Source organism: Eriocheir sinensis, unplaced genomic scaffold, assembly GCF_024679095.1.
Source record: "Eriocheir sinensis breed Jianghai 21 unplaced genomic scaffold, ASM2467909v1 Scaffold178, whole genome shotgun sequence".
NCBI classification, from domain to species: domain Eukaryota; kingdom Metazoa; phylum Arthropoda; class Malacostraca; order Decapoda; family Varunidae; genus Eriocheir; species Eriocheir sinensis.
In genome coordinates this window covers 87598-114478 of record NW_026111161.1, presented here as the reverse complement: position 1 = coordinate 114478, position 26881 = coordinate 87598, and the positions used below count along the sequence as shown (strand labels likewise).

Below are 26881 nucleotides of genomic sequence, written 5' to 3'. Positions count from 1 at the left end.
GAACACCTTCTAATTTAGCAATGTCCTTTGCATGGTGAGGAGACCAAAACCATACTGCATATTCCAAATGGGGTCTGACTAAACTATTGTAGAGCAGAAGTATTACATCTTTATTCTTGAATAAAAAGTTTCTTTTAATGAAGCCCAACATTCTGTTCACTTTATTTGCTGCATCGATGCATTGATGTGAGAATTTGAGGTTTGACGCGATTTTGACCCCCAGGTCCCTAACACATTGAACGCTTGTGAGTCTGGTACCGGTACCGTGCCATATAGCTGGTACTGTTAGTACCGGTACTCGTACCGGTACCTGCCCACCCCTATTGTTGAGTAGCGTGGCAGCGTGGGTACTGTATTGTTGTTCAAGTGGCGCGCGGGAAGAACTGAGTTCAGCTGTGTGGCCGCCGCACCGTGTGAGTCCAGTTGTGTGAGACATCTTGTGCCACTCCATCAAATATCGCGTAATAGTGAAAAAACGTGTATATTAAACATTTATTTGGATTTATAACAAAAAAGCCAAAACTCGCTACCTCTAGTTGTATGGTGTATGTATATATATATATATATATATATATATATATATATATATATATATATATATATATATATATATATATATATATATATATATATATATATATATATATATATATATATATATATATATATATATATATATATATATATATATATATATATATATATAGATATATATATATATATATATATATATAGATATATATATATATATATATATATATATATATATATATATATATATATATATATATATATATATATATATATATATATATATATATATATTTTTTTTTTTTTTTTTTTTTTTTAGTCTCACCTTATTGCGCCGGTAGGCTTCTTCCCGGTGGGGCCTGATGGTTGGCCCAAGGCTTCTTTCTGGTGGGTCCTGATGGTCGGCCCAGCCCGTTCTGGCGCAGGCGAGTGTTTTATAGGGGCGCCATCTTGCATTGGCTCATGCTGCCCTCCCGGAGCTCATCTTTGATCCTAGAATCTAGAGTCCAGGTTGATAGGTGGTCTTCTGGACAGCATGTGGGTAGTTTTAAGCCACTCGGTGGCGGCTGAAAAATCCCAGCTTGGTGGCACTGGGCGGGGATTGAACTCACGTCCTCCTGAACGCGGGGCTGTCTCACTATCCGTTCAGCCACCGCCTCCCCATCTTCTCAAATATATATATATACAGTAAAACCCCAATTATCCGAAATGGAAGGGGGGAAGCCTCTTTCGGATAAGCCGATTTTTCGGATAATCCGGATTTATGGCCGCCATTTTGATCGCCGCCAGTTTGATCGTCGGCATTGTGTTCTGCTGTATGGTAAGGACGACTTTCTTCCTTTTCCCGGTTTCTTTCGGCATGGTGATGTAGAAAGAAGTGAGGTCGAAGCACAGGTAGAACGCGATGCGACTGCCCAGTGTGAAGTGTGTGACGCGACTGCCGCCGACTGACGATGTAAACAATGAAACCAAACAAACACACGCTACGCTAAACAAAGTAGTACGCTTAAAACATGTGATGTAAATGTTTTATTGTATGTTTGTCTGTGTGTCTCCTTGTCTGGACCAGTGTATGTTGATACTTGTGAGCGTTGCAGATCTGAATTGTGAATGTTGCAGAGTGCGATTGTGAATGGTTGTGCAAGCTTGCAAGTGTGACCTTGATGCATCGTGCAGGTGGAGACACAGTATGATGACTCATATTATCGCGCAACTCGTATGTTGGAAGGGGAATGTGGCATGGAGTGGAGAGGGGAGTCGTGTTTGTGTCGTTGTCTTGAGAGTACGGTGTGAGAGTAGTCGTGCAGTAGTTTGTTCGCTCGCCGCACCTACGTCCTTGCTGGGGCGAAGGTGCGGACGTGGTGTTGTTGAGAGTTTGTTTAATGTTTTTTGTCTAATACATTGATCTATTCGTTACAAGCTATTTCGGCAATATGTATTAGAAAGCATATTCATTTTAACTGTTCTTATCAATTTTAAATGTGTTAATATAGTACATATGTAGTTACTTTTATTTATTTTTGATGTTTTATAACGTTTTAGTATAGAAAAAAAATTTTAATTGCATTATCCAGATCAATTTCGGATAATCCGGTTTTTCGGATAATCGGGGTTTTACTGTATATATATATATATATATATATATATATATATATATATATATATATATATATATATATATATATATATATGTATGTATACAGTCGTCCCTCAAATAGTACGGTTTCGGTTTTATACAGATTGTCCTGGAAGAATTTTTGTAGGATTTTGAAATTTCTCGCTCATTGCACCAAGTAGCCATGGCTTGAGTGGCATCACTGTTCTACCAAAACACCTGCTGAAAGCACCCATAAGCATTTGAGAAAGGTGTTCACCTTGCAGAAGAATTAAGATTTAGGAGAAGTTACGTTTTGGGATGAGTTACATTGCGGTAGGGAGAGCATACCACGTGAATGAGAGCAGTGTTCGCTGTAACAATCATAATGTAAAAGAAATATTTACCATCATATATAGGTATCATAATATTGATTTACCCATTACCTTATTTACATTAAAAATATAAACATTTACTGTTATTGGAATATTTCCACAGGAGTGTTGGAGGCAGCGATGTGCCCAATGATACTGCTCATCAAACTCTTAAGTCTCTGCTTGTTTTGGTGAGTGTTATGTAGGATGGAGTGAGTGTGTGTGTTAAATGTGTGTGTGTGTGTGTGTGTGTATTTACCTAGTTGTAGTTTTACAGGGCCTGGGCTTTATGTTCGTGTGGTCCCGTCTCCGTATCTGCATTTATCCAACTTTTCCTTAAAGCTTTGCACACTCCTCGCCGATACTACATCCTCACTTAGTCTGTTCCAAACCTCTATATTTCTTTGTGGGAAGCTATATTTCTTTATGTCTCTCAAGCATCTTCCTTTCCTCAATTTTTTACCGTGTCCTCTTGTGCTCCTGGTGTTTATTTCTTCTTTTAGTAGTAACTCCTCGTTATCTACTTCTTCCATTTTGCTCAGTAATTTAAAAATTTGTATTAGGTCCCCTTTCTCTTCTTTGTTCCAGTGTTGGTAGGTCCATCTCCTTTAATCATTCTTAATATGTCAATCCCTCCAGTTCTGAAACCATTTTTGTTGTCATTCTTTGTATTCTTTCTAGTGTGTCTCTTCTTATGGGAAGACCAAACCGCCTCCGCATATTCCAATTTTGGTCTGATCATGGTGGTTATTTACTTTTTTGTCATATCCTTATCCTCGTAGTGGAATGCTAATCCTATATTTAACACCATTTTATATGTATCTCCAAGTATCCTATTAACATGACTCTCAGGCTGTAGATTATCTTGTATTGTCACTCCCAGATCTCTTTTCATGAACTTTTTTTTAATATTTCTCCATCTCCCATTTTATATGTTCATTTTGGTCTCCCTTCACTCTTTCCCATTTCTATTACATGACATTTTTTCACATTGAATTCCATCTCCCATTTAATACTCCATTGCCAAATCTTGTTCAGGTCATCTTGCAGAATTTTACAGTCTTTACTGTTTCTTATATGTCTTAGCTGTTTTGCATCGTCTGCAAACAGGTTCATATAACTGTTTACTCCCTCTGGCATATCATTTACATTTACTAGGAAGAGAACAGGTGCCAATACCGATCCTTGAGGCACCCCACTCTCTGAAATTCTCCATTCCAATTTTGTGTCCTTTACCACTGTTCTCATCTCTCTTCCCCTTAAGTAGCTTTCCATCCAGCTTTTCATAATCCCTTTCAATCCTCCTTTATTCTCCGGCTTCCATAGTAGTCTTGTATGTGGAACTTTGTCGAACGCCTTCTTCAGGTCCAAGTAAACACAGTCAACCCATCCGTCCCTTTCCTGTATTTTGTCTGTCACTCTTGAGTAAAAGCTCAGTAAATTTGTCACACATGAGCGCCCTTTTCTTAAGCCATATTGTTTACTTGTGATTATATTATGCTCTTCTTGAAATCTCGTCCATTGTTACTTTATCACTTTCTCACATATTTTACATACTACACTGGTCAATGATACAGGTCTGTAGTTCAGGGGTTCTTCCTTTTTTCCGCTTTTGTATATAGGGACCATTTTGGCCCTCTGCCACTCCTTTGGTACTTACCAGTTGTTATTGAGCATTTAATGATATCATATACTGGTCTAACCAGCTGATCTCTGTATTTTTTTCAATATGTAACCTGAGACTCCATCCGGTCCTAGTGCTTTCCTCTTCCAGCTCCCCCATCATTTTATATATCTCCTCTTTATTTACTGTGACTTCTTCCATATCAACATTTATCTTGTTTTCTTGTGGTTTGTTGAATTGTGATTCTTTTGTAAAAACTTGCTGGAACTTTTTGTTTAGTAGCTCAGTCATGTCTTTAGGATCTTCAATTATCACATTCCCATCACTCAATCTTTCTATTGTTTCCCTTGGTTTGATCTTTCTTATAAAATGTGTGTAAGAAAGGAGACTTTTTTGAAAGACAAAGAAGTACAGTTTTCCACACAGGAGAGTGGATACATGGAATGGACTCAGCAAAGACATTGTTGAAGCGGGCAGTGTCCATAAAATGAAGGAAAAGCTGGACAAATATTGAATGGGGGACAGGACTGTCCGAGCTTGAGCTCAGGCCCTGTTCACTACAAATAGGTAAACACACACACTGAGGAACTTTGTGATGGCGGAAGGAGGCACAGGACTCTGAGTGGGGGGAGTAAGAGGAAGAGGAGTAGCAGCAGGATGTGGAAAAGTATGAAGAGCAATAGGGATCAGGGCGAGGCAAGGGTGATGGTGTAGGCAGGGCAATGGGGGAGGAATGGGAGGAGCTACAGAGGGGAGGGAGGGGAAGGGGGAGAAAAACCTGAGTACTGGGATTGTTGTTGACCAAATACCCTTTAGTACACATACATGGAGGCAGAAGCAGAAGACCTTCAACATTGCCCTTTAGAGTCTTCTCTTTGGGGAAATGAGAAACATGCGAGTTACTCAGCCAACCATCCAGAGGAAATATTCTTAGCCAAGTATTATTAGGAAACATAAACAGAAGAGAGGCAATTAGATATTGTGTTCAAATATTTTGGAGAAAAGTGTAAAGGCTGTGAAGAGAAGGGAGTAGAAGCAACCATAGCTGGGCGATATCGCGATACTTTATCGCTGATAACAAAATCGGATTATCGACCATCCGCTACTTATTTCAATATATATCGGTATCTTCGTTACTTTTGTAACCAAACTAGCGATAATCGCTACATTTTTTCCGCCCCTCAGAAAAAAACGTTGTCTCCTTACTGCGCATGCGTGGCCCAGTGTTGTATGAAAAAACTTCGGGGTATGAAATATCTTCGGTGATGAAATTTCATACTTAGATCATGAAAATTAAAACACTAGGTTATTTTTTTATGCTACTCAAAAATCAATATATCAAAGAGAAAAATCATTTAATTTTGCCCCAAAAATGATTATTCACTGCCTCAAATTTGATATTCCATATTCGTTTGCGACCATGCCATGATACTGAAGGCACCCGGTGTTGTGTTATTTGGTGTCCCATCGTCAAAAGCTGGCGCTTTTGTTTACAAACACTGGTCTCTCGTGAACTGTGCATGCTCAGACCATTAAGTGTAGACCTGTACAGTCTCACAATGTTTTTTTAACACATTAAGAGTTGCTGGAAAGCTGAATCAAACATACAGCACCACCATCCTCGCTGTTTCTAGAACGACGTACACTCTGTACATATAAATACAACTCGTACAGAGTGTCGTTCTAGAAACAGCTAGGATGGTGGTAGTGGTACTATATGTCTGATTCAGCCTTCCAGCAACTCTTAATTATGGTTAAAATGCTTTGTGAGACTGTACAGGTCTACGCTTGCTGGTCTGAGCATGCACCGTTCATGAGAGACCAGTGTTTGTAAACAATTTTTGACGGTAGGGACGCCAAATAACACAACACCGGTTCAGGCATTTCTAGTATTACCGTCCATATGTACGTGTCAACGTGTGGTTTTAAGGTTTTGTAAGTTTTCTAAAATACAGATAATGAAAATTTGAATTCATCAATGTTGTTCTATCTGAAATATCAATATAGTATCGTTTTTTGCCTATCTGACTTATCGCTAGCTAGTATCAGAATTGTGGATTTATATCGGGTATTGGTTATCGGTTATCGCCTATATTTGTGTCTCTAGTTAACGAATATTGGTTATCACCGATAAGGTTTTTCATTATCAGTTATCGGTTATCGGGAATAAGGTTTTCTGTTATCGTGCCCAGCTATGGAAGCAACCAACAGGAGGCCAAGAGTAGGGGGCTGTTTCAAAGGCAATCCCTCCAAACTGAACTGAACTGAACACATCACGGTGTAGGGACTGCTCTTATAAATGCATGATAAATATTTACCATCATATATAGGTATCATATTATTGCTTTACCCATTGCCTTATTTACATTAATGATATAAGCAGATTTACTGTTATTGGAATATTTCCACAGGAGTGTTGGAGGCAGCGATGTGCCCAATGATACTGCTCATCAAACTCTTAAGTCTCTGCTTGTTTTGGTGAGTGTTATGTAGGATGGAGTGAGTGTGTGTGTTAAATGTGTGTGTGTGAGTCTATATATGTGTTAGTGTGTGTGTCTGTGTATGTGTGTTTACCTATTTATAGTACAGTACCCTCTCGAGTTTCGCGATCCTCGAGTTTAGCGCTTGGTCCTGAATTCTTACCATCACGACTTTCACGCATTACTGCCACGAGTTTCGCGTTGCTTTGACATGTACGCATCACGTCTACCTACCGTCGGCGTCATGCGTGCTGCCTTAAAAGGTGGTGTCCAACCATTGGGGCTATGGACAACAGCGGTTGCCCATATGCCCAACCGGGGGCGAGTTGTCAGTTGTCCTTATGAATGGAAAATGGTTGTGAGTACGAGCGTGGGTACATGGGTACCTCACGGCTGCATGTAAACAAACATACGACGGCAGTGGCTGAGGAGTGAGGAGCAGTGGAAGATGGCCCACCAAGAGACTCATAAAATGGACTGGCAGAGCTGCTTTGATTACTATTTGATTAACAAGATAAGAGAACACCCCGTGCTGTGGAACCACAGTCCAAAAATCTTTTTATCAAGTCTTTGAAAACTGTAGATCTCCCGGTGTTGTTTTCCTTTTCTTCTTCTTCTTTTGACCTGTAATGCATGGCAGCGACGGTGAAAAGTAAGTGAAAAATAGCAAAAGGGCATAGAAAAGCAAAATCAGGGAAAGAAAAGGACAGAAAAGCACCTAGCTTTGTTTCGAAGGTTTGGCGCTAAACTCAAGGATCGCGAAACTCGAGGTATTGAAAACATGAAAAAGCATATGTCCCGTCCCGTGGATTTTTTTTTTTTTTTTTTTTTTTTTGTGTGTGTGTGTGTGTGTGTGTGTGTGTGTGTGTGTGTGTGTGTGTGTGTGATGGTCGGCCCCGAGCCTGTCATGGCACAGGCAACTGTTTATAGTGGCGCTATTATAATTGGCTCATGCTGCCCCCCGAAGCTCACTTTTTTTCCTCCTTTACTCCCTTGTTATCTCAAAATACGTACCCTGGAAAAAGGAAGAAAACAGGAAGAGAGAATGGGTCGTTTTAAAGCCACAGATGAAGCCTTACAATTGGCTAAGCTCTGAAAACATGCTTCTGATTCACTAGGAGTCCGATGACGTTATCACTGCCGCTTACCCGGTCAGTGGCCTAGCTGCCTTGGGGCAGTGTCACACTGGCTGTTTTCTTCTAACTGTTGTGGCTACTGGCAACTCCCGTGCACCCATCCGGGAGCGAGTTGTCAGTTGTCCATAACTTGCTGGTGTCACACTGGGGCATTTTCTTCCCACCGTGTTGGCGGCAGCTTGGGCAACCAGCAAATCCAACTTTTCCGGGCCAAAGTCTGTTGCCAGTATGCACATCCACAACGTAAACACAGCACTTGCCCTGTATCAACATGGCGTCGTCTGCTAAAGTAAGGGCTGTCGCAGCTTGTGCTGCCATTACCAAGTTATGGACTTGTTGCATCAGTTAAATGGCAGGAAGAAGTTGTTGTGGGTGTGGCGTGTCTGAAGTTCCTCCGTGCCAGTTTTCATTGTCACCACTGTGCGTGAGCGGCCAACCCACCCATCTAGACTCCGACCACATAAACACGTGGATCGAGTAACAACAAAGACACACGCACACACACACACACGCACACACCAGACTCATCATGAACCATGGCAGATGTTTCTCACAAACAAAAATGGCTTCACCATTTCCTAGTGTGTTAGAACTTATTTGGTGAGTGGTTCATACAAACCAAACATACCCAATGGCAAGAAGAGAGCAGTGTTAAAGACGACTGCTCTCTTCTTGCCAAGAGCTAGATTTGGTTCATGTGAGCCACTCACCAAATACTGCCTAACACACTCAAGAAATGGTGAAATCATTTGTTTGTCGGAAACTTCTGCAATGGTTCCTAATGAGTCTGGTGTGTGTGTATGTGTGTTGTTATTCGATCCATGTGCTTATGTGGTTGAGTCAAGATGGGTGGGTTGGCCACACATGCGCAGTGGTGACAATGAGAACTGGCATGCAGGAACCACAGGCATGCCACACCCACAACTGTTTCTTCCTTCCATTTAACTGCAGCAACAAGCCCACAACTTGGGTAATGGCAGCACAAGCCGAGACATCCCTTACTTTAGCAGACGACGCCATGTTGATACAGGGCAAGTGCTTTGTTTGTGTTGTGGATGTGGATACTGGCGACCGACCTTGGCTGTGTGTAACGCACACCAGAAAAGTTGGAATTGCCGGTTGCCCTAGCTGGCGCCAACGCGGCGGGAAGAAAAAAGCACTGTGTGACACCAGCTTACAGATAACCGTGAACTCACTCCCGGTTGGGCGTACGGTCATTGTGACACCGCCTTAAGGCAGTGAAGCCGCTGATAGGGTGAGCGTCGGCGATGACGTCATCGGAATCCCAGCGAATCACAAGCGTGTTTTCAGAAATATTAGCCAACTGCAAGGCAGCCGCCTTCAACTGCGGCTTCAAAATGACCCGTTTTCTCTTCCCGGTCTCCTCCTCTCTCTCTCTCTCTCATTGCCACAATGTTTGGAAGAAAATGTCCAGTGTGATACTACCTTTAAAAGTAGCGTGCGTGACGCCGATGGTAAGTAGACGTGACCCATACGTGTCAAAGCAGCGTGAAACTCAGAGTGATAACACGCGAAAGTCGGGATGGTAAGAATTTAGGACTAACCGCGAAACTCAAGAGGGTACTGTAACTAAGGGCTGCTTTCACAGTCACTTTGTTTGTTTTGATCATTACCAATGCCCTCAGATGCAGTCAGGCACCCCAATGGGGGGTCTCTTTTAACCTCTGTATCTCAAAAACTATTCATTACGGCTAAAAACCAAAATCACCATTGGAAAGAGGAGGCCCAGATCTATTGGAGTCGGTTATGTATGCCTCTCTTGCGAACGTACATGCACGTTCAGGGAGTGTTGAATGTGAACATTTACTTAAGTGCATGCGTGATGATCAGCCATATTGAGGGAACTGCAGACATCTCTCCTTGAGATTCTGGCAAGGGAGTATTGCCAAGTGCAATATTTACAACTATTTGGTCAAAGAATCAGTCAGGTGATAGGTCAAGCTATACAAAAATGCCACTATGTTGGACAAGAACATCCACCAGTTACTCATTCGTAGATTTTCAGCGCTGGGCTGATATGATTTTCCACCAAATTTAGTGGAGAACCCACTCAATTGGCAATCCTGTGTTGTGAGAATTAGTGTTGGAACACTCATACGTGGGAGATTTGAGTGCTGCTGGAGCTTGCAGCGAGTGTTTAGCACCACCAGCAAACACGCCTAACACTCACTGCGAGCGTTTAGCAATGAAAGGGATTAATTTGCCTGGTTTTGTTCTAGTCTGTCCACTTGTAATCTTTGTGAGCAGTGAGGGAGATATGGAAACAGTAAGCAAGTTGAACCTCTCTGCGAGCTATTTTGCGGCGGCAGCAGCGGTTTAGGTTCAATAGGCATTGAAAAGTCAATCATGATATTAGTGATTTCATGATTTTTAACAGAAAGAGTTAGCAGATTAATTCATAACACACAGAAAACTACCAGAAAGATTGCTATTTTCACGCTGACTGCTCTTCTGAACTTGCTAACTGCATGCCTCCCCCCCTCCTGCAGCCCTGCTGCACATGACTTTCTTCTCATGCTCAACCCTATACTGTCCAAACCACTTCTGCAAGAGTTAACCAGTATCTTCACTCTTTCATCCCTCACGCTGGTAAACTCTGGAACAATCTTCCTTCATCTGTATTTCCTCCTGCCTACGACTTGAACTCTTTCAAGAGGAGGGTATCAGGACACCTCTCCTTCCGAAATTGACCTCTCTTTCGGCTGCCTATTTTGTTTTTTTTTTTTTTTTTTTTTTTTTTAGGAGCAGCGAGTAGCGGGCTTTTTTTTATTTATTTATTTATTTATTTTTTCCCTTTTTTGTGCCCTTGAGCTGTCTCCTTTGTTGAAGGAAAAAAAAAAAATATATATATATATATATATATATATATATATATATATATATATATATATATATTGTTACGCCACCCCCCCTACCACACACCATCCACGGGCAGGCAGGCGTGATCCCCAGAACAGCCACACGGGCACCAGTCACTCACAGCGGCCCACACCGAACACCGAGGGGAGGAGGGAACGAGGCAGGGCACAAAGGATACACGTTCAACACTAAGTTCTAGTTTAATGACAGGTTCCTCACACAGTACAGCAACTTTCAAGGGCACAGAACAGTTAGTTAATCAGGCACAGTACAGGGGCACGGCAGACACGCACACCGGAAGCACACAGCTCGCAAGCGGAGCAGCTCAACACTCAGCCCAGACACGCGTCTTCCCAACTGCCCCTTGCTCGCAACCGCCGACTCAGCACTTCCTGCCCGGCGGCCGGTGGCCCCGGGCTCCCCTCTGTCTCTCTTGTCCCAACAAGTAGAGTTGCACCATGCTGAGCTAACATTGCATCATGCTACAATTTCATCACATTACACATACAATCATTCACATACAGCACATTCGTAACAATATATATATATATATATATATATATATATATATATATATATATATATATATATATATATATATATATATATATATATATATATACAGTAAAACCCCGATTATCCGAAAGCGGATTATCCGAAAAACCGGATTATCCGAAATTGATCTGGATAATGCAATTAAAAAATTTTTTTTTCTATACCAAAACGTTATAAAACATCAAAAATAAATAAAAATAACTACATATGTACTATATTACCACATTTAAAATTGATAAGAACAGTTAAAATGAATATGCTTTCTAATACGTATTGCCGAAATAGCTTGTAACGAATAGATCAATGTATTAGACAAAAAACATTAAACAAACTCTCAACAACACCACGTCCGCACCTTCGCCCCAGCAAGGACGTAGGTGCGGCGAACGAACAAACTACTGCACGACTACTCTCACACCGTACTCTCAAGACAACGACACAAACACGACTCCCCTCTCCACTCCATGCCACATTCCCCTTCCAACATATGAGTTGCGCGATAATATGAGTCATCATACTGTGTCTCCACCTGCACGATGCATCAAGGTCACACTTGCAAGCTTGCACAACCATTCACAATCGCACTCTGCAACATTCACAATTCAGATCTGCAACGCTCACAAGTATCAACATACACTGGTCCAGACAAGGAGACACACAGACAAACATACAATAAAACATTTACATCACATGTTTTAAGCGTACTACTTTGTTTAGCGTAGCGTGTTTGTTTGGTTTCATTGTTTACATCGTCAGTCGGCGGCAGTCGCGTCACACACTTCACACTGGGCAGTCGCATCGCGTTCTACCTGTGCTTCGACCTCACTTCTTTCTACATCACCATGCCGAAAGAAACCGGGAAAAGGTAGAAAGTCGTCCTTACCATACAGCAGAAGCTGGCGGCGATCAAAATGGCGGCCATAAATCCGGATTATCCGAAAAATCGGCTTATCCGAAAGAGGCTTCCCCCCTTCCATTTCGGATAATCGGGGTTTTACTGTATATATATATATATATATATATATATATATATATATATATATATATATATATATATATATATATGTTTGTCCAACCGTCCCACCAGTGACCACGAGCAACTGCCCTTACTTTAGCAGACGACACCACGTGGATCACAAGCGTGTATTCAGAACTGCCAGACAATTGTAAGGCAGCCGCCTTCAACTGCAGCTTGAAAAACGATCTGTTCTCACTTCTCATTTTCTGCCTATTAACAAGGTATGTATTTTGAGATAACAAGGGAGTAAAGTCGAAAAAATTGTGATAACAAGGGAGTAAAGTCGGAAAAAGTCATTATTTTCCACGGGTCAGAACCAATCAGTGCTTTTACATGGATTTCAATACTTTGAGTTAGTGCCATACTTTCGGAATGAAGCATGCGCGAAACTCGAGAGAGTACTGTATACAGGGCCTGAGCTCAAGCTCAGATAGTTCTGTCCCTCTATCTATATTTGTCCAGCTTTTCCTTCATTTTATGGACACTGCCTGCTTCAACAATGTCATTGCTAAGTCCATTCCATGTATCCGCTCTCCTGTGTGGAAAACTGTACTTCTTTGTCTTTCAAACAAGTCCCTTTTCTCAGTTTCTTGCTGTGTTCTCTTAGTTGCCTCCCCCTTCATCATTTCTATCCAACAAGTTCATTCCACTTGTATTCCTGCACAATGCTATCAGATCTCCTCTTTCTCTTCTTTCTTCCAGTGTTGGTAAGGCCAGTTCCTCTAATCTAGTCTCGTATGGCAGGTTTGATAGTTCTGGTACCATCTTAGTTTCAATCCTTTGGATCCTTTTGAGTTTCTTTGTACAGGAATAGTCTTACCACAGGTTACAAGTTTAGTTTGTGTCGGAATTTTGCTTGCACACCAAAACACTCGTAAACCAAAACTAATTTCCCCATTGAAATTTATGTAACTCCAAAAAATATTTATATAAAAATTGTTTTACATGTTATTTTATACAGAATTAAAGTAATTTTATCAACAGATAGCAATGATAAATAATATGAAACACAAATCAATGTGTTACGGTTATTATTATTAATATAATATGATGTGTAAATCCTTGAATAAAACCAAGATTCAAATGAGACTTGCTGGCGAGGGTCTCCAGCGCATCACTGGCGTGACGTCATAGAACACGTGACGTCATGGCTGAGTTGATGATGTTTCATAGACATAGACATATCAGAGAAAGAAAGACCCCACAGATACATCTAGTCCACTTGCGGAAGGAAGTGGATTTGTAAGTGATTTTTTGAAGGATTAAATAGTAAGATTGTTGATAACAGACCATGGATGACGGTGATATTTATTTGATTGACGTTGTTGAAGAAATTTTGTGATTTTCTGAATTTAGAGTGACTACATCACTGTTTTACGCCATTCTATTTACAACAAAGTGTCATGAATCATAAACAATGCATTTGAGTATCTACCATCGCACAACCATTGCATTTTTACAAACGATCATCATTCCTCCTGGCTGTACGCATCAAGAGAGAAACATGTGTGTTGAAACAATTTTTTTTTTTTCCTTTTTATTAGTTTTTTAAGATCATTTTCGTCTCGAGAGAGAGAATACCTTCCTTTCTCTTCTTCGTTTTTGTTGCGCAGGGAAGGAAACAAGGATCGTTTTACATCAATAGTGCATTTAATTGCATAAAAGCCTTTGCATGGCGGGGAGACCATTTTATTCTACATCATTTTTCTTTAAGCCAATTGAAACATTACTTCACGGTTTTGCTACATTGTTGCATGTAGAGACAAAAATTTTTCTTTTTTTTTCCAGATTTTGACCCCAAGTATTTGAGGATTTGCTGCATCGATGCATTTTTTGCAGAATTCATTTTTTTTTCCAACTTTTTGTTTTTAACTTTTTTTTGAGTTTAACGCGCATTTTTGCCGCATTTCCCACATATATCCGAACTTTGAAATTTTGAGACTTTCTTCTTGAGGCTCTTTCTTGTCTTCATCCCGGGCACCCTGAAATTTTAATCACTTTCAGGCGAACTTCTTAAACCGCTTAATTGAGTTAACAGTCCAATCCAGTAATAAATCCTGCAACCTAACTATGCGGTTATTGAGTCCATGATCCACGTCGTTGATCGGCAACGCCAAGCCAGTACGTAGCACTACTAGAGTTATCTGTTGTGGTCTGCCCACCCACTGATACTCTGATGAGTTATCACCGATCCTTAACTGTTTGTTAAACACCTTTTTGTTTTCCCTTTGCCCAATTGCGATACGCCTTTATCAAACGCTTATTTTCTTGTTAAACTAGTGATTTGATTTTGTATTTGTAAAAAACAGTCAGAATCAAGATAGACTACGTCCATACAGTGATTAGAAGATCTTTTAGTGAAGGTAACGTTAAAAAGGTAGGAAGGATTGATAGGCAGGAGTTTTGTTTGTCATGTCTCAAGTCCCCATCAAAAATACAACTTACCCACAATAATTTTGTTTTTTCAAATCTAATTATATTACCTAGTACTTAATTCCTTTCATGACCGAAGGGCCTGTAATTACCTGTAATTTTTTCCTTTTTTTGAAAATCCCTTGGTGAATTTTTTTTTCAAGCCTTGAAGAGATGCCTTGAATGCAAGGGACTTTTGGAATACGATATTGGAGGGGGTTTTTTCAGGAGTTTTGTTTTTTTTTTTTGGTTTCTTTGATATATTGGATAGGTCCAGGTTTTTTTTGTTTTTATTTGTAATGAGGTTTTTCATCACTTCATCGTTGTTAATTCAAAATTAGGCAATGAGATTTTACAACAGATGAGTACTTGGTAAAATTGTTGTGTAATTGTAGAGTTAGAAAGTTATTAGTAAGTTATTTAAAAAAAAGGTTTAAGATGTTTTGGGTTCAGTTGTGGTGGTCATCAGTCAGTTGTTAGGTCCTTTTTGTTAACTTTCTTACTTTTTTTTTTGTTTTATTTTATTTTTATAAATTTTTTTTTATTTTATCGTATTTTTTTTTTTCTTTCGCTTTTTTTTTTACCCTACTAGTCTTTTTTACTTTCTCTTCGCGGGTTTTCTTTAGTCTAATGTTTTTTTTTTTTAGTTTTTGTTTTCTTTTTTCTTAAAATTTTAAACCATTAACATTTTTTTTTTTGAATTTTTGTTAGCTAACGGTGCTTGTTTTATGGTGTGTTAATTCGCTTCTCAAGGGACTTAATTTTTAAGTGTTAGCCAGGCTGATTGCTTTTTAAGGCTTAGTTTTGTGTTCTGATAGTTGTATATCTTTTAGTTTTGAAGTTTTTTGGGTTTTTGCAATTTTACTTTATTTTCTTTTTTTGATTTTTTTTTTCTTTTTTTATCAATGGATGATGATGCTTAAATGTCACGACAATTTTATGAATTTTTGACTCTGGTTCAGGAAGGGTGACTGACGTGACACTACTAGACTTATTATCTGGTTGGGTTAGGTCATATAAGGTATTTGCTTTTGGTATTTTTTTTGAGTCAATTTATATTTCTGATAATTTTCCTTCTCAATGACTGATCTCCTTCGTCTCATTCTGACAGCAGTGTGATGCGTCGATCAGTGAGTAGCTGTTCCTAATATCAGTGAGTGTTTAAGTGCCTGTGCAACTAAGACGCGTCTTTATCACGTCGCTGTCGTCAAGGTCGTAGGTGGCGTATTGCCCGGACTTTCTGTTGTTTTGACTTTGCACAAATGTTACCGCATCAATGTTCAATTCAACGCAATTGTTTTCCGTGGTTTTTTGGTTGTGGGTTGCTTGGCGAAATAGCTTTGACATAAAACGCGACGCTTTTTACTCGCCGGTTTACACGATCTTTTGTTGAAGAGTGTTGTTGTGTTGTATTCGGTGTATTTTAAATTTTGTGGTCGATATATATTTCAAGTAATATTATTTCAATTAAAGCAAGCTCTGTTAATCATTCCAGTTCATTGTCATTTTTTTTAGCATAGAACGCATTGAAACTAAGGATTCTTTTTTGCTTGGTAGAGGAGGTGGTGGTAGGGGGTGGGATCACACGGACGGTTTGTTGGGTGTGCACGGGCTTTATTTTTACGGGCGGGTGGAGGGGGAGGTGGCGCGTTTTTTTTTTTTTCGGATGGATGACACCTGCTTCGCGAGGAGAGCCTTGAGTCTCTGCTGCCCCGATGGGAGAAAGGTGCAATCCGTTTCACTGAGCTATTGGCTGCGGCAACACATGTGGGTCTTCAGTGACATCATGGCTGAGTTGATGACGTTTCACTGAACTATCCTTAGTTGGGTGGGACTGCAGGGGTGAGGTGAACAATGGTAGTGGGCTGCAGAATACAGTGTTGTGGTGGTGACGCCGCAGTGCGCCCTGACGTACGTCACGACCCCCTCCGCCCCGTTGACTAGACTTGGCTCTAAGGGTTAAGTCTACGGACCCGAAAACCCATTTTTCGATCATGGCCTGCCATAAAGGCAATGACAGAGTACTGCATAGGTGCTTCTGTCCATACTCATAATATGGTACGCCCCATGATTTTTATATAAAAAAATTTTGCGATATGGGATGCATTAACCTGGTAGCAGCAAGGATCATGTTTCTTAATGGTCCCTCCAAGCGAAAAAAAAAAATGAGAAAAAAATCACCCCTCACACAAACCATTTCATAATATATATCAATGCATTTGTGATCAGATTATGTATCATCTATTTTTGGGGGGTTATATCATGGCACAAATTTGGCCCGTCGCTGCTACCGGGTTAATGGGGTTTACATTGATTTCAATGGGGAAATTCATTTTGGTTTACGAATGTTTTGGTGTGCGAGCAATATTTTGGTACGAATTAAACTCGTAAACCAAGATTTGACTGTATATCCGAGATCCATTATAAGCGGGTCCGTTATATCAAGGTTTTATTGTATTATTATACTCTGTTATTTAATATTTATCATTGCTAGTTGTTAGTAAAATTACTTTTTTTCCATATAAAATAACATGTAGAATGATTTCTGATAATAATATTTTAGATATGGGATTCACAGTAATTTAAATGGGAAAATTCATTTTGCTTTACAAGTGCTTTGATATCTGAGCAAAATTCTGGAACGAATTAAACTCATAAACCGAGGTATGCCTGTATACATTTTCCTGCGTGGTGACCAAACAACTGCTGCATGCTCTAGCCTTCGTCTATCAGTGTAGTTATTATTTTCTTCATCATGTCCCCATCCAAGTAGCAAAATGCCACTCTAATATCTTTCAGCAGACTGAATGTTTCTCTGAATGTCTTGTTTATGTGCTTCTCAGGTGTCAGCGTATCTTGCATTATGATTCCTAAGTATTTTTCTCCACTCACTGTGTCGATGATTGTCCCTCCCATCCAATACACTCCACATGGTCTATTTTTACTTTTCCCATTTTCAGTGCATGACATTTCCTCTCATTAAACTCCATCTCTACAGTTTGGCGTCATCTGCAAAGATAGGGGAGAGCGGTGATGATTCGGACAGTGGGATGGTCCGGCCGTAGCACTTACTGCAAAGTGTGTGGGACTGAGTGACGCGAGATTTTGTGTGAATGTGCAAAACTTTGTTGCCTTGGCCCACAAAGGGACAACCACGCCCTCAGAGCTGTTCTTTTCGATGCAAGTCCGATTTTATTTATTTATTTATTTATTTATTTATTTATTTATTTATTTATTTATTTATTTATTTATTTATTTATTTATTTATTTATTTATTTATTTATTTATTTATTTATTTATTTATTTTTTTTTTTTTGCATCTTGTATGTAATATTTTCAGGGTTTATCGTAAGCTCTCACTTCAAAAAGTGCCAATTAGCGAGATGTAAATTATTTCGGTGACGCAGCGATGCACGGTGAAAGTGTTGCCATATAACACAATCACCCAGCTCTCGTGCTAGAAAAGGAGTGTGACGACACATTTGCTTTTTATAGAGTCGTGATGATTCGGACGGTTGATTTTTTCATGATTTTTATTAAATTTATATCAATTTAAACATTATAGGTGTTGCAACGGTTATAAAAAGGTTAATTTGGTTGATTTATACTCAGGTATTATGCTTGCGAGAAGAGAAGGAAGCCATGATACCAAAATTTTTGAGATATTTCTTGTAGTTCTCCTTTTATTTTTTTCCCCTATAAATATTGAGAAGATACTTTTGTCCTTATACAAATGTTTTGTAGTAGATATAATCTTGTTTATTAGCCAATCAAACTTAAGTTATATTAATATTATGGCAAGTATTATGAGTGTCCAAACCTTCCCCACCCGTGGTGATGGCTCAGACGATTTAGAAACTTGTCTTGCATCACCAACATCTGAAAACTGGAAATAGCTACGAGTGTCATATTAGCAGCCAAAAGAGCCAAATGATGGAGGAACATTTTGAGATCAACAAAATTACACTACTTTAACTTTTTTTTCTAAAAATAATTTTTCTTAAAAGTGGCCGAATCATCACCGCTCTCCCCTACTCATGTAACTCTTTACTTCTCTGGCATATCATGTACGTATGTAATTATATTTAAAACATTATAGACACAAACACTGATCCCTCTGGAACTCCACTTTTGACCTTTCTCCAGTTTAATTTTTCATCTTTCAACACAGTTTTCATTTCTCTGTTTGCTAGGTAATTTTTTCATCCATTCTGTCATTTTTCTCTCCAATCCTCCTCTATTTTCTAGTTTCCACAGTAATCTTTTATATTGGGTCTCCAACTTGTGGCCCGCAGACCGCATGCAGCCTGTCAAGCGATTTTCTGCGGCCCGCTATCTCCAAGGAGAAAAGAGAGAAAAAAAAATAATTGCCATATTTTAACACGTTTTACACAAATTACAGAAATGTCAACCAGTGTGGAGAAGCAGTTAATATCATTATCTCAAAAATTTTGATGCGTACTCCCTGGCACTTAATGAGAGTACTACTGGTATGTGTGACATTGCATTTTGTGCAATTTTCATTCGTGGCATTGACAAAGACCGCAAAGTACCAAAGAACATTTTGACTTAGTCCCACTGAAAGACACGACAACAGGAAGATATGCTTTTAAAGCGTTGGGAAGTTCCGTTGAAGGTGCTGGTTTGAAGTGGGAGAAGCTTGTGTCCGTAGCAACTGATGGTGCACCCGTGATGAGTTCTGAAAACTGTGGTGTGATTGGCTTAGTTAAGGCAAAGCAACTTGAACTTGGCTGTCAACCTATTTTACCTGTTCATTGCCTGACTCATCAAGGACCCTCTGTGGAAAAGCAGTGAAGCTATGAAATGTCATGGATGTCGTGGTCAAAATCGTAAATACCATCAGAGCACACAATTTGAATCATTGCCAATTCAAGACCTTCCTGGAGCAAATGGATAGTGAATATGGAGAGCTGCTTTATCACTCTGAGGTACACTGGCTAAGTCGAGGTAATGTTTTGGAGAGATTCTTTGCGCTTAGGGAAGAAATAGGTGTGTTCATGGCTATGAAGCAAATAGATATTCCAGAATTGGATGATGATGATTTTTGTACATGTTTGGCTTTCCTTGTTGACATCACCAAACACCTGAATACACTCAGTTTGAAACTCCAAGACGAGTCAAACATGATTATGCAAATGAGTGACAACATCACTGCTTTCAAAATGTGACTAAGTCTGTGGGAGAAACAATTACAGTACTACTAAAAACTTTGACCATTTCCCATCGCTGAAAACGTTGAATTCAGTGGACTGTGATGCACTATAGGAGTGTGTGGAATTTATCAACAAACTGGAGAGGGAATTCGACAGACAGTTCAAAGAATTGAAGGAAATGAAGCCACAGCTTGATGTGTTTTTGAACCCCTTTGCTGTTGATGTTAATGATGTTCCTTCCTCTATTCAAATTGAACTTATTGACATCACATGTGATTCAGCATTAAAACAAAAGTTTTCAGATGTTGGAGTGCCTCAGTTCTACACCTATCTTGACCTTTTGAAATACCCAGGCATCATATGTTTTTTTTTCTTTTTTTTTTTTTTTTTCCATCCTTAAAATTGAACAAGACTTACCTGCATTCCAGGCTGACAGATAAACATTTGAAATCATCCCTAAGATTGGCAACAGCCAGAACAATAATGCCTGAAATTCCCGAGCTGGATAAGGAAAAGCGGTGGCAGAAAAGTAGGCAGTAGTGTTGAGCAGAGTACATCATTCACCTGTCAACTGTAAGTAACAGAGACTTTTTTCTTTGATTTTTTTTAAAGCAAATTTTTGCATTGGCAATGTAACATTTACATTTGTGAATTCAATTATTTCATGAAAATTCTTCATTTGCATGAACGTATGTGTTTTATCTTCAATTTGAAAATCTGTGAAACATGCCCATGTATACATATGTATTATATGCCATAAATATGTCTAACCATCATTGTCATCAGTTGTTGAGAAATAAATATGCTGCCCTTACTTGAGAATCAAATTCTGGCGTCTTAATTAATAATCTATTATTATGAAAATAATGGGAAACTGCATCAGGTATAGCTTTTCTTTGAAAGAGTTCCAAGCACACGCAGAAAAATGTTGTGGCCCTCTAAGACCCCCACCGGCATGAGGTGTGGCCCCCGAGTCATTCGAGTTGGAGACCCCTGTTTTCTATGGAACTTTATTGAAAGCCTTCTTCAGGTCCAAAAGTATGCAGTGCGTCCATCCATCTCTCCTGCACTATATCTAATACTCTTGAATAATAACATATTAGATTTGTGACACAAGATTTACCTTGTCTGAATCCCAATTGACTTTCATTTACTATCTTCTCTCTTGCTAGATGGTCTACCCACTGTCTTTTATTTACCTTCTCACACAGCTTGCACATAACATTTGTTAGAGGAACCGGTTTAGGGTTCTGAGGCTCTTGGTAATTTACGCTCTTAAATAATGGGACCACATGTGCCCTTTTCCACTGTACTGGGACTTCCCCGGTCTTGACTGAACAACTTACAGTGTCATGAACTGGTTCTATTAAATAGCTGTTTACTGCACTCTTTCAGTACTTGGCCTGATATTTCATCTGGACCCATTGCCTTCTTGCCATCTAGTGATGTCAACAGCCCCATTGTCTCCTCTCTATCCAGTTTTATGTTTTCCATTCTCTTGACATTTGTCTCTTCATTCCTCTCTTCAAATTCTGTCTCCTGGGTAAATACTTTCTGAAAGTTTTCATTTAATATTTCACAGATTTCCTTTGCTTCCTCAAAGACTTGGTCACCCACTTTGATTGCATTCACAGCTTCTTTTTCCTCAATTTCCTTTATATATGCCAACAAAAAAGTATTGGGTCGCAGTTTTGAAGCAGAGTGACTTGACTTGGTATATATAGACTTAGGCAGTATAGTTTCAGAACCGTATTTTAAGATCACGCAGGTAAAACCATCTATGACGCAGTTCGTGGTCTCCCCTGCCCAGACCAATCCAGACCCTCTCAAACGCATGACAATGCAGCCCAAGTTGCCAACTCGGACCGCCCGCTGCAGCTCGGTTTGGAGAGGTGGAGAGCCTCTGTGCTGTGATGACGTCATCAACAAATATGGCGCCCCAAACAAACACATATAAGTGCTTCCATTGCATTTCACCTCTCTGTGCCACCATAACCACTGCAGCTTCCTTTTCATTCTCTGTTGCAAGGAGCTCGTCGTCCAGAACAGCTTGTGATGCATGTTTAAACGTCATCAGGAATATCAGCGGATGCCATTTTGCTGCCAAAACAGCTAGTAAACGTCGTCACTCACTGGCAGCAAAAATGGCTTCCGCTGATCTTCCTAATGACGTTTACTAGCTGTTCTGGCAGCAAAATGGCATCCACTGATATTCCTGATGACGTTTAAACATGCATCACATGTTGTTTTGGGCGACGAGCTTCTTGCAGCAGCAGCTGGCAGCTGAGAGGAAAAAGATTTAGGAGTGATGATAACAGACAAGTTATCATTTGGAAAGCATATAAATCGGATAACTGGGGAAACATACAATCTTCTTAGGAACATAAAAGCAGCATTTACATATCTAGACGAAGAAATGGTGAAGAAACTAATAACATCGATGATAGGTTAAAATTGTATTTCGTAAAGAATCCTTATAACCAAAAACTAATTAAAATTGTGGGTATTCTTTTTCTTGAACAGAACATTGAATAAACATCAGAACAATAATATGAAAATACGTATAACCACCGTTGGCAGGTCATCGTACTCAGAGCATAGTTTTTACCGGTTTCTGACGCCTAACTATTGCCAAGAAACATCAGGATCTAACCCTTTTAACGATATCTATAAATTAGTTTCATTATTGGAGCCCAGAAGACAGTTTAGGGGTAGGAAGTTGGGAAATATAATCGGCTGAGTACGACAATCTGGCAACGTTGAGGTTGTAGCTACGAGGCCCAAGCCAGCCTATACACCATTTTGGGGTATCAGCATAGCTGGGCATGATAACAGAAAACCCAGTTCCCGATACCCGATAACTGATAATGGAAAACCTTATCGGTGATAACCGATATTCGTTAACTGGAGATACAAATATAGGCGATAACCAATAACTGATACCCAATATAAATCCACAATTCCGATACTAGCTAGCGATAAGTCCAATAGGTGAAAACGATACAATATTGATATTTCAAATAAAAAACATACAGTAAACCTTCAGTTATCTGGGTGCACCGTATCCGACCTCACCCGTATCCGGGAGTTTTAAAAAATATTAGATTTTTTCCAAAAATTTTTTAAAAAAGATTGTCGTGCGCCGCCCAAAGTCGTTCAAATTGCCCACACGATGTCTCTAAGATCTGCCCAGGCGGCGTAGCGCACCGGTAAGGCGTGCCCCAGCTTGCACGTAGCAATGATATTGATGTCCTGGTGTGAAGGTTTGCTGGAAAGCTGTGCGCTTCGCAGTACAACTGCCATGTAAACATTCTTGCCGAGCGCTGCAGACCATATCAAAGTGACGAGAGTCAAGGCAGTGCAGGTTTAAATGGCAGGAGTGTCAATTAAAGAACTGTTGAAATGAAACACAGTGCGAACCCTAGCTTAAGCCTTGATGACTGCCTAATTCCAGACTGGACTAGGTGAGTAGGGCTCCGTCCCCATGGAGAAGGCGTGCGGGTCCGCTAGCACTCCTGCGGGAGTCAGGGCGGAATAAGAAATGCGGATAAGTACCGCCCTCGGTCTGACATGTGAAAGAAGGATATTACCATGCTTACGATAAGGCGAGTAAAGGGGCCCACAGGGGTTCGGGAGTCCCGTGGGCCAGCCCGATCTGGAGGTGCGGGTTGGCCGTAAATCGTGGTTACTTTTTGTGGCTGGCCTCCCCGTGGTCCCGCTGGATGTACTGTGCAGGGGGTACCAGACCCCCCTGGCTCGCAAGGGTAACACGGTGTAACTAAACAACCACAGATCACTGCGCAAGCGGATTTGCTAGGTTGTTATTGACTCCTTGGTTATCCTCCCCACTCACACTCAGAGTGGGGCGGCCTGGCGTACTTGCCCGGCGTCTGTGGGCCTTCGGGCTCATTGCCGGGCTTAACAGGGTAGTGCCCTGGGGTGCCTGCCCGGGCGTCTGTGTAGAAGCCTGCTTTGAGCATTAGATGCCCGTTGCCGGCCCGGACCGCTTCGGGTATCGCTCTGGTACTCCCGTGGTCCTCGTAGCCACAAGGTTGCTAACGCAGCTACGCAAGGATAAAGCCGCGGGCGCACACCTAAGAACATCACAGAGCGTCGGCCTTCCAGTTTTGTAAAACTGGACTCGTAAAAAGTTTCTTGTGGCAGTGCTGGGTCTGCTATAAAGCCTGCGTGGTAAACATGATGGTGCAGACTGGGCGGTTAAGCTGCCACAAATACCTGGGCTTTTCTGGGTTGGGTCCAGGGCCTGCTGCTGTCATTGGCTAGGCAAGGGAACATTAGCTGCTGCCTGCGAACACGGGGTTAGGCACCCCAACAATGGGTTAGCGGCTGAGGCTGTCGCACCTAATTGCCGAATCCCAAGTAACAGATCCCCCCAAGGTGCAGCAAGACTAATGTGGGGTTCTTGAAAGGTCTGGACTTCCGAAAATCCCATTAATTCTCAGCAATAAAAAATATAAAATAAAATATCTGAAAATTGAGTTCTCAGACTCACAGCCCCTCTAGTCACTTATTATTGAATTATGACCAGTCACACTACCATAGGTTAAGCAAAGACCAGATGAAACCAGCTCTTAAGTTTATTTAAAGCAACAAAGAAACTCGCTGGAAATTAAGAAATAATTAATTAATCCCAGGCACATAGCAACCTAGCTATCTATCTTAAAATATCCTATGCAAATGGATTACTTAACTGTAGGTGGGCGAAGCGGGAGCCACACCTGATCTACCTCGTGGTCTGGAGCCCTGGAGTCCTTCTTCAATCCTCCTGCTTCATCTGTGGCTTTAAAATGACCCATTTTCTCTTCCTGTTTTCTTCCTTTTTCCAAGGTACGTATTTTGAGATAACAAGGGAGTAAAGGAGGAAAAAGAGTGAGCTCTAGGGGGCAGCATGAGCCAATTATAATGGCACCACTATAAACAGTTGCCTGCACCATGACGGGCTCGGGGCCGACCATCAGGCCCAAATGGATAGTCTATCGGCGCCATAGTCCACATGTAAAAGAAAAAAAAATCTCCACGGGTCGGAACAAATAAGCACTTTTTCAGCGTTTAGCTATGAAAGGGTTAAACCCCTTGAGCGTAACTAGCGATTACGGGAGTCTCCGTAACAACCGTAACGCATTGATTTGTGTTTCATATTACTTATCATCAATATTTGTTAGTAAAATAACTAATTCTGAAAAAAATAACATGTAAAATGACTTTTATATAAATATTTTTTTAGGTATGGGACGTATTAATGGGATTTACATTAATTTCAATGGGGAAATTTGTTCTGGTGTGCGAGCAATATTCCAGAACGAATTAAACTTGTAAACCAAGGTTTGACTACAGGTAACTCGATTTACGCGAGTTTGGTTTACGCGTTTTTGAAATAACGCGGGGTCCAAAATCCAAATAAATGTTTAATTTACACATTTTTTCACTTATACGTGATATTTTATTGAGTGGCCACCAGATGTTTCATGCAACTGGACTCACACAGCGCCGCGGCCATACAGCTGAGCTCAGTTCTTCCCGTGTGCCACTTGAACAACAATACAGTACCCACGCTACTCAACAATAGGGGTGGGCAGGTACCGGTACCGGTACCAGACTGCTCATTACTGGTACCAATACTAGCCAGTCGCTCATGGTGTTCCTCATTTCTTCCTCACATGAGTGAGGCTGAGACTGAGTGCCTGAGTGGATATCTCGGTGATATGGATATTCTCTCTCTCTCTCTCTCTCTCTCTCTCTCTCTCTCTCTCCACTGAATGAAGTGAATATTTATTTTTCGATAGAAATTCCTAGCTTTTGTTTGATTTACAGTGTTTTTGATTTACACAACCTCTTCAAGGACACAATATTCACGTAAATCGAGAGTTACCTGTATTATTATTATTATATTAAATTGACAACTTTCAAGTAAACCATATTGCACTTTGTATATAACTACATTTTATGATAAATCCCTTGGTATACATTTTTCCCACACTTTCACAATTCTTTAATGAGTATTGATCAATTTTGACATCATCCATGAGATTTACCATTGATAGTGGAACACATGCATGCATGCTGAGAAACCTGACTAGCCTGACCAATCAAATAACCCACTCGTGTATTCTTACAGCAGCCACTGCCTTCATGTCTAGGACATCTTCTGGTAACTGCTAATCTTTTATAACTCAGAGGCTGTACCAATTTGCAGCCCCTTGCAACCAATTCTGTGTCTACTTCTTTAAACGCTTAATAAATATTGCAGGTCAATCTGCAATAGTGAACGGTGTTTTTATGGTGAAAAATGTGCAGCCCAACCACAGGCTAACATAACCCACCCACAGTCTGTCACCGCTTATCACAACCCACCAACAGCCAGTAAGTAACATATCCCCGAAGTCTGTCACAGCCTATCACAACCCATCTGTAGTCAGTTGCATACCCCCAAAAGTCTGTCACACCCCAGCCACAGCCTATCACAACCCACCAACAGTCAGTCAATCCCCACCCACAGCCTATCTATCACAACCCACCAACAGTTAGTTACATATCCCCCAAAGTCTGTCACATATCCCACCCGCTCACAGCCTATCACAACCCATCTTCACTTGGTCAGCTAACCCCAAAAGTCTGTCAAACCTCACCCACTGCCTATCACATCCCATTAACAGTCCCACAATAACAGCCTGGCTTACCACTCCCACAACCTGTACCAGCTCACCCCAAGCCCCAAAGCTCCAAATTTTTTTTTTTTTTTTTTTTTTTTTTTTTTCAGGAAAGTAGACAGCTCAAGGGCACAAAAAAAAAAAATCATAAAAAAAGCCCACTACTCGCTGCTCCCAAAAAAGAATCAAAAGAGGTGGCCGAAAGAAAGGTCAATTTTGGGAGGAGAGGTGTCCTGATACCCTCCTTTTGAAAGAGTTCAAGTCGTAGGCAGGAGGAAATACAGATGAAGGAAGATTGTTCCATAGTTTACCAGCGTGAGGGATGAAAGAGTGAAGATGCTAGTTAACTCTTGCATAAGGGGTTTGGACAGTATAGGGATGAGCATGAGTAGAAAGTCATGTGCAGTGGGGCGGGGTGGGGGCATGCAGCTAGCA

The 26881-nt window shown here is 40.5% G+C and overlaps 1 protein-coding gene across 25 annotated transcripts in view; it reads left to right on the top strand.

Annotated features, from left to right (window-relative positions):
• The window catches only part of LOC126990579 (uncharacterized), a 277009-nt gene that overhangs the window by 225120 nt on the left and 25008 nt on the right, over nucleotides 1-26881 (top strand). For 15 of the 25 annotated variants that reach the window (XM_050849194.1, XM_050849212.1, XM_050849213.1 and 12 more), the window contains 2 exons: nucleotides 2624-2690; nucleotides 26047-26159. In XM_050849194.1, the coding sequence (XP_050705151.1) occupies nucleotides 2624-2690; nucleotides 26047-26159 (180 nt within the window). Of the gene's footprint in view, nucleotides 1-2623; nucleotides 2691-6534; nucleotides 6602-26046; nucleotides 26160-26881 lie in introns of all 25 variants that reach the window. The other 10 variants (XM_050849207.1, XM_050849204.1, XM_050849192.1 and 7 more) reach the window with 6 other exon arrangements.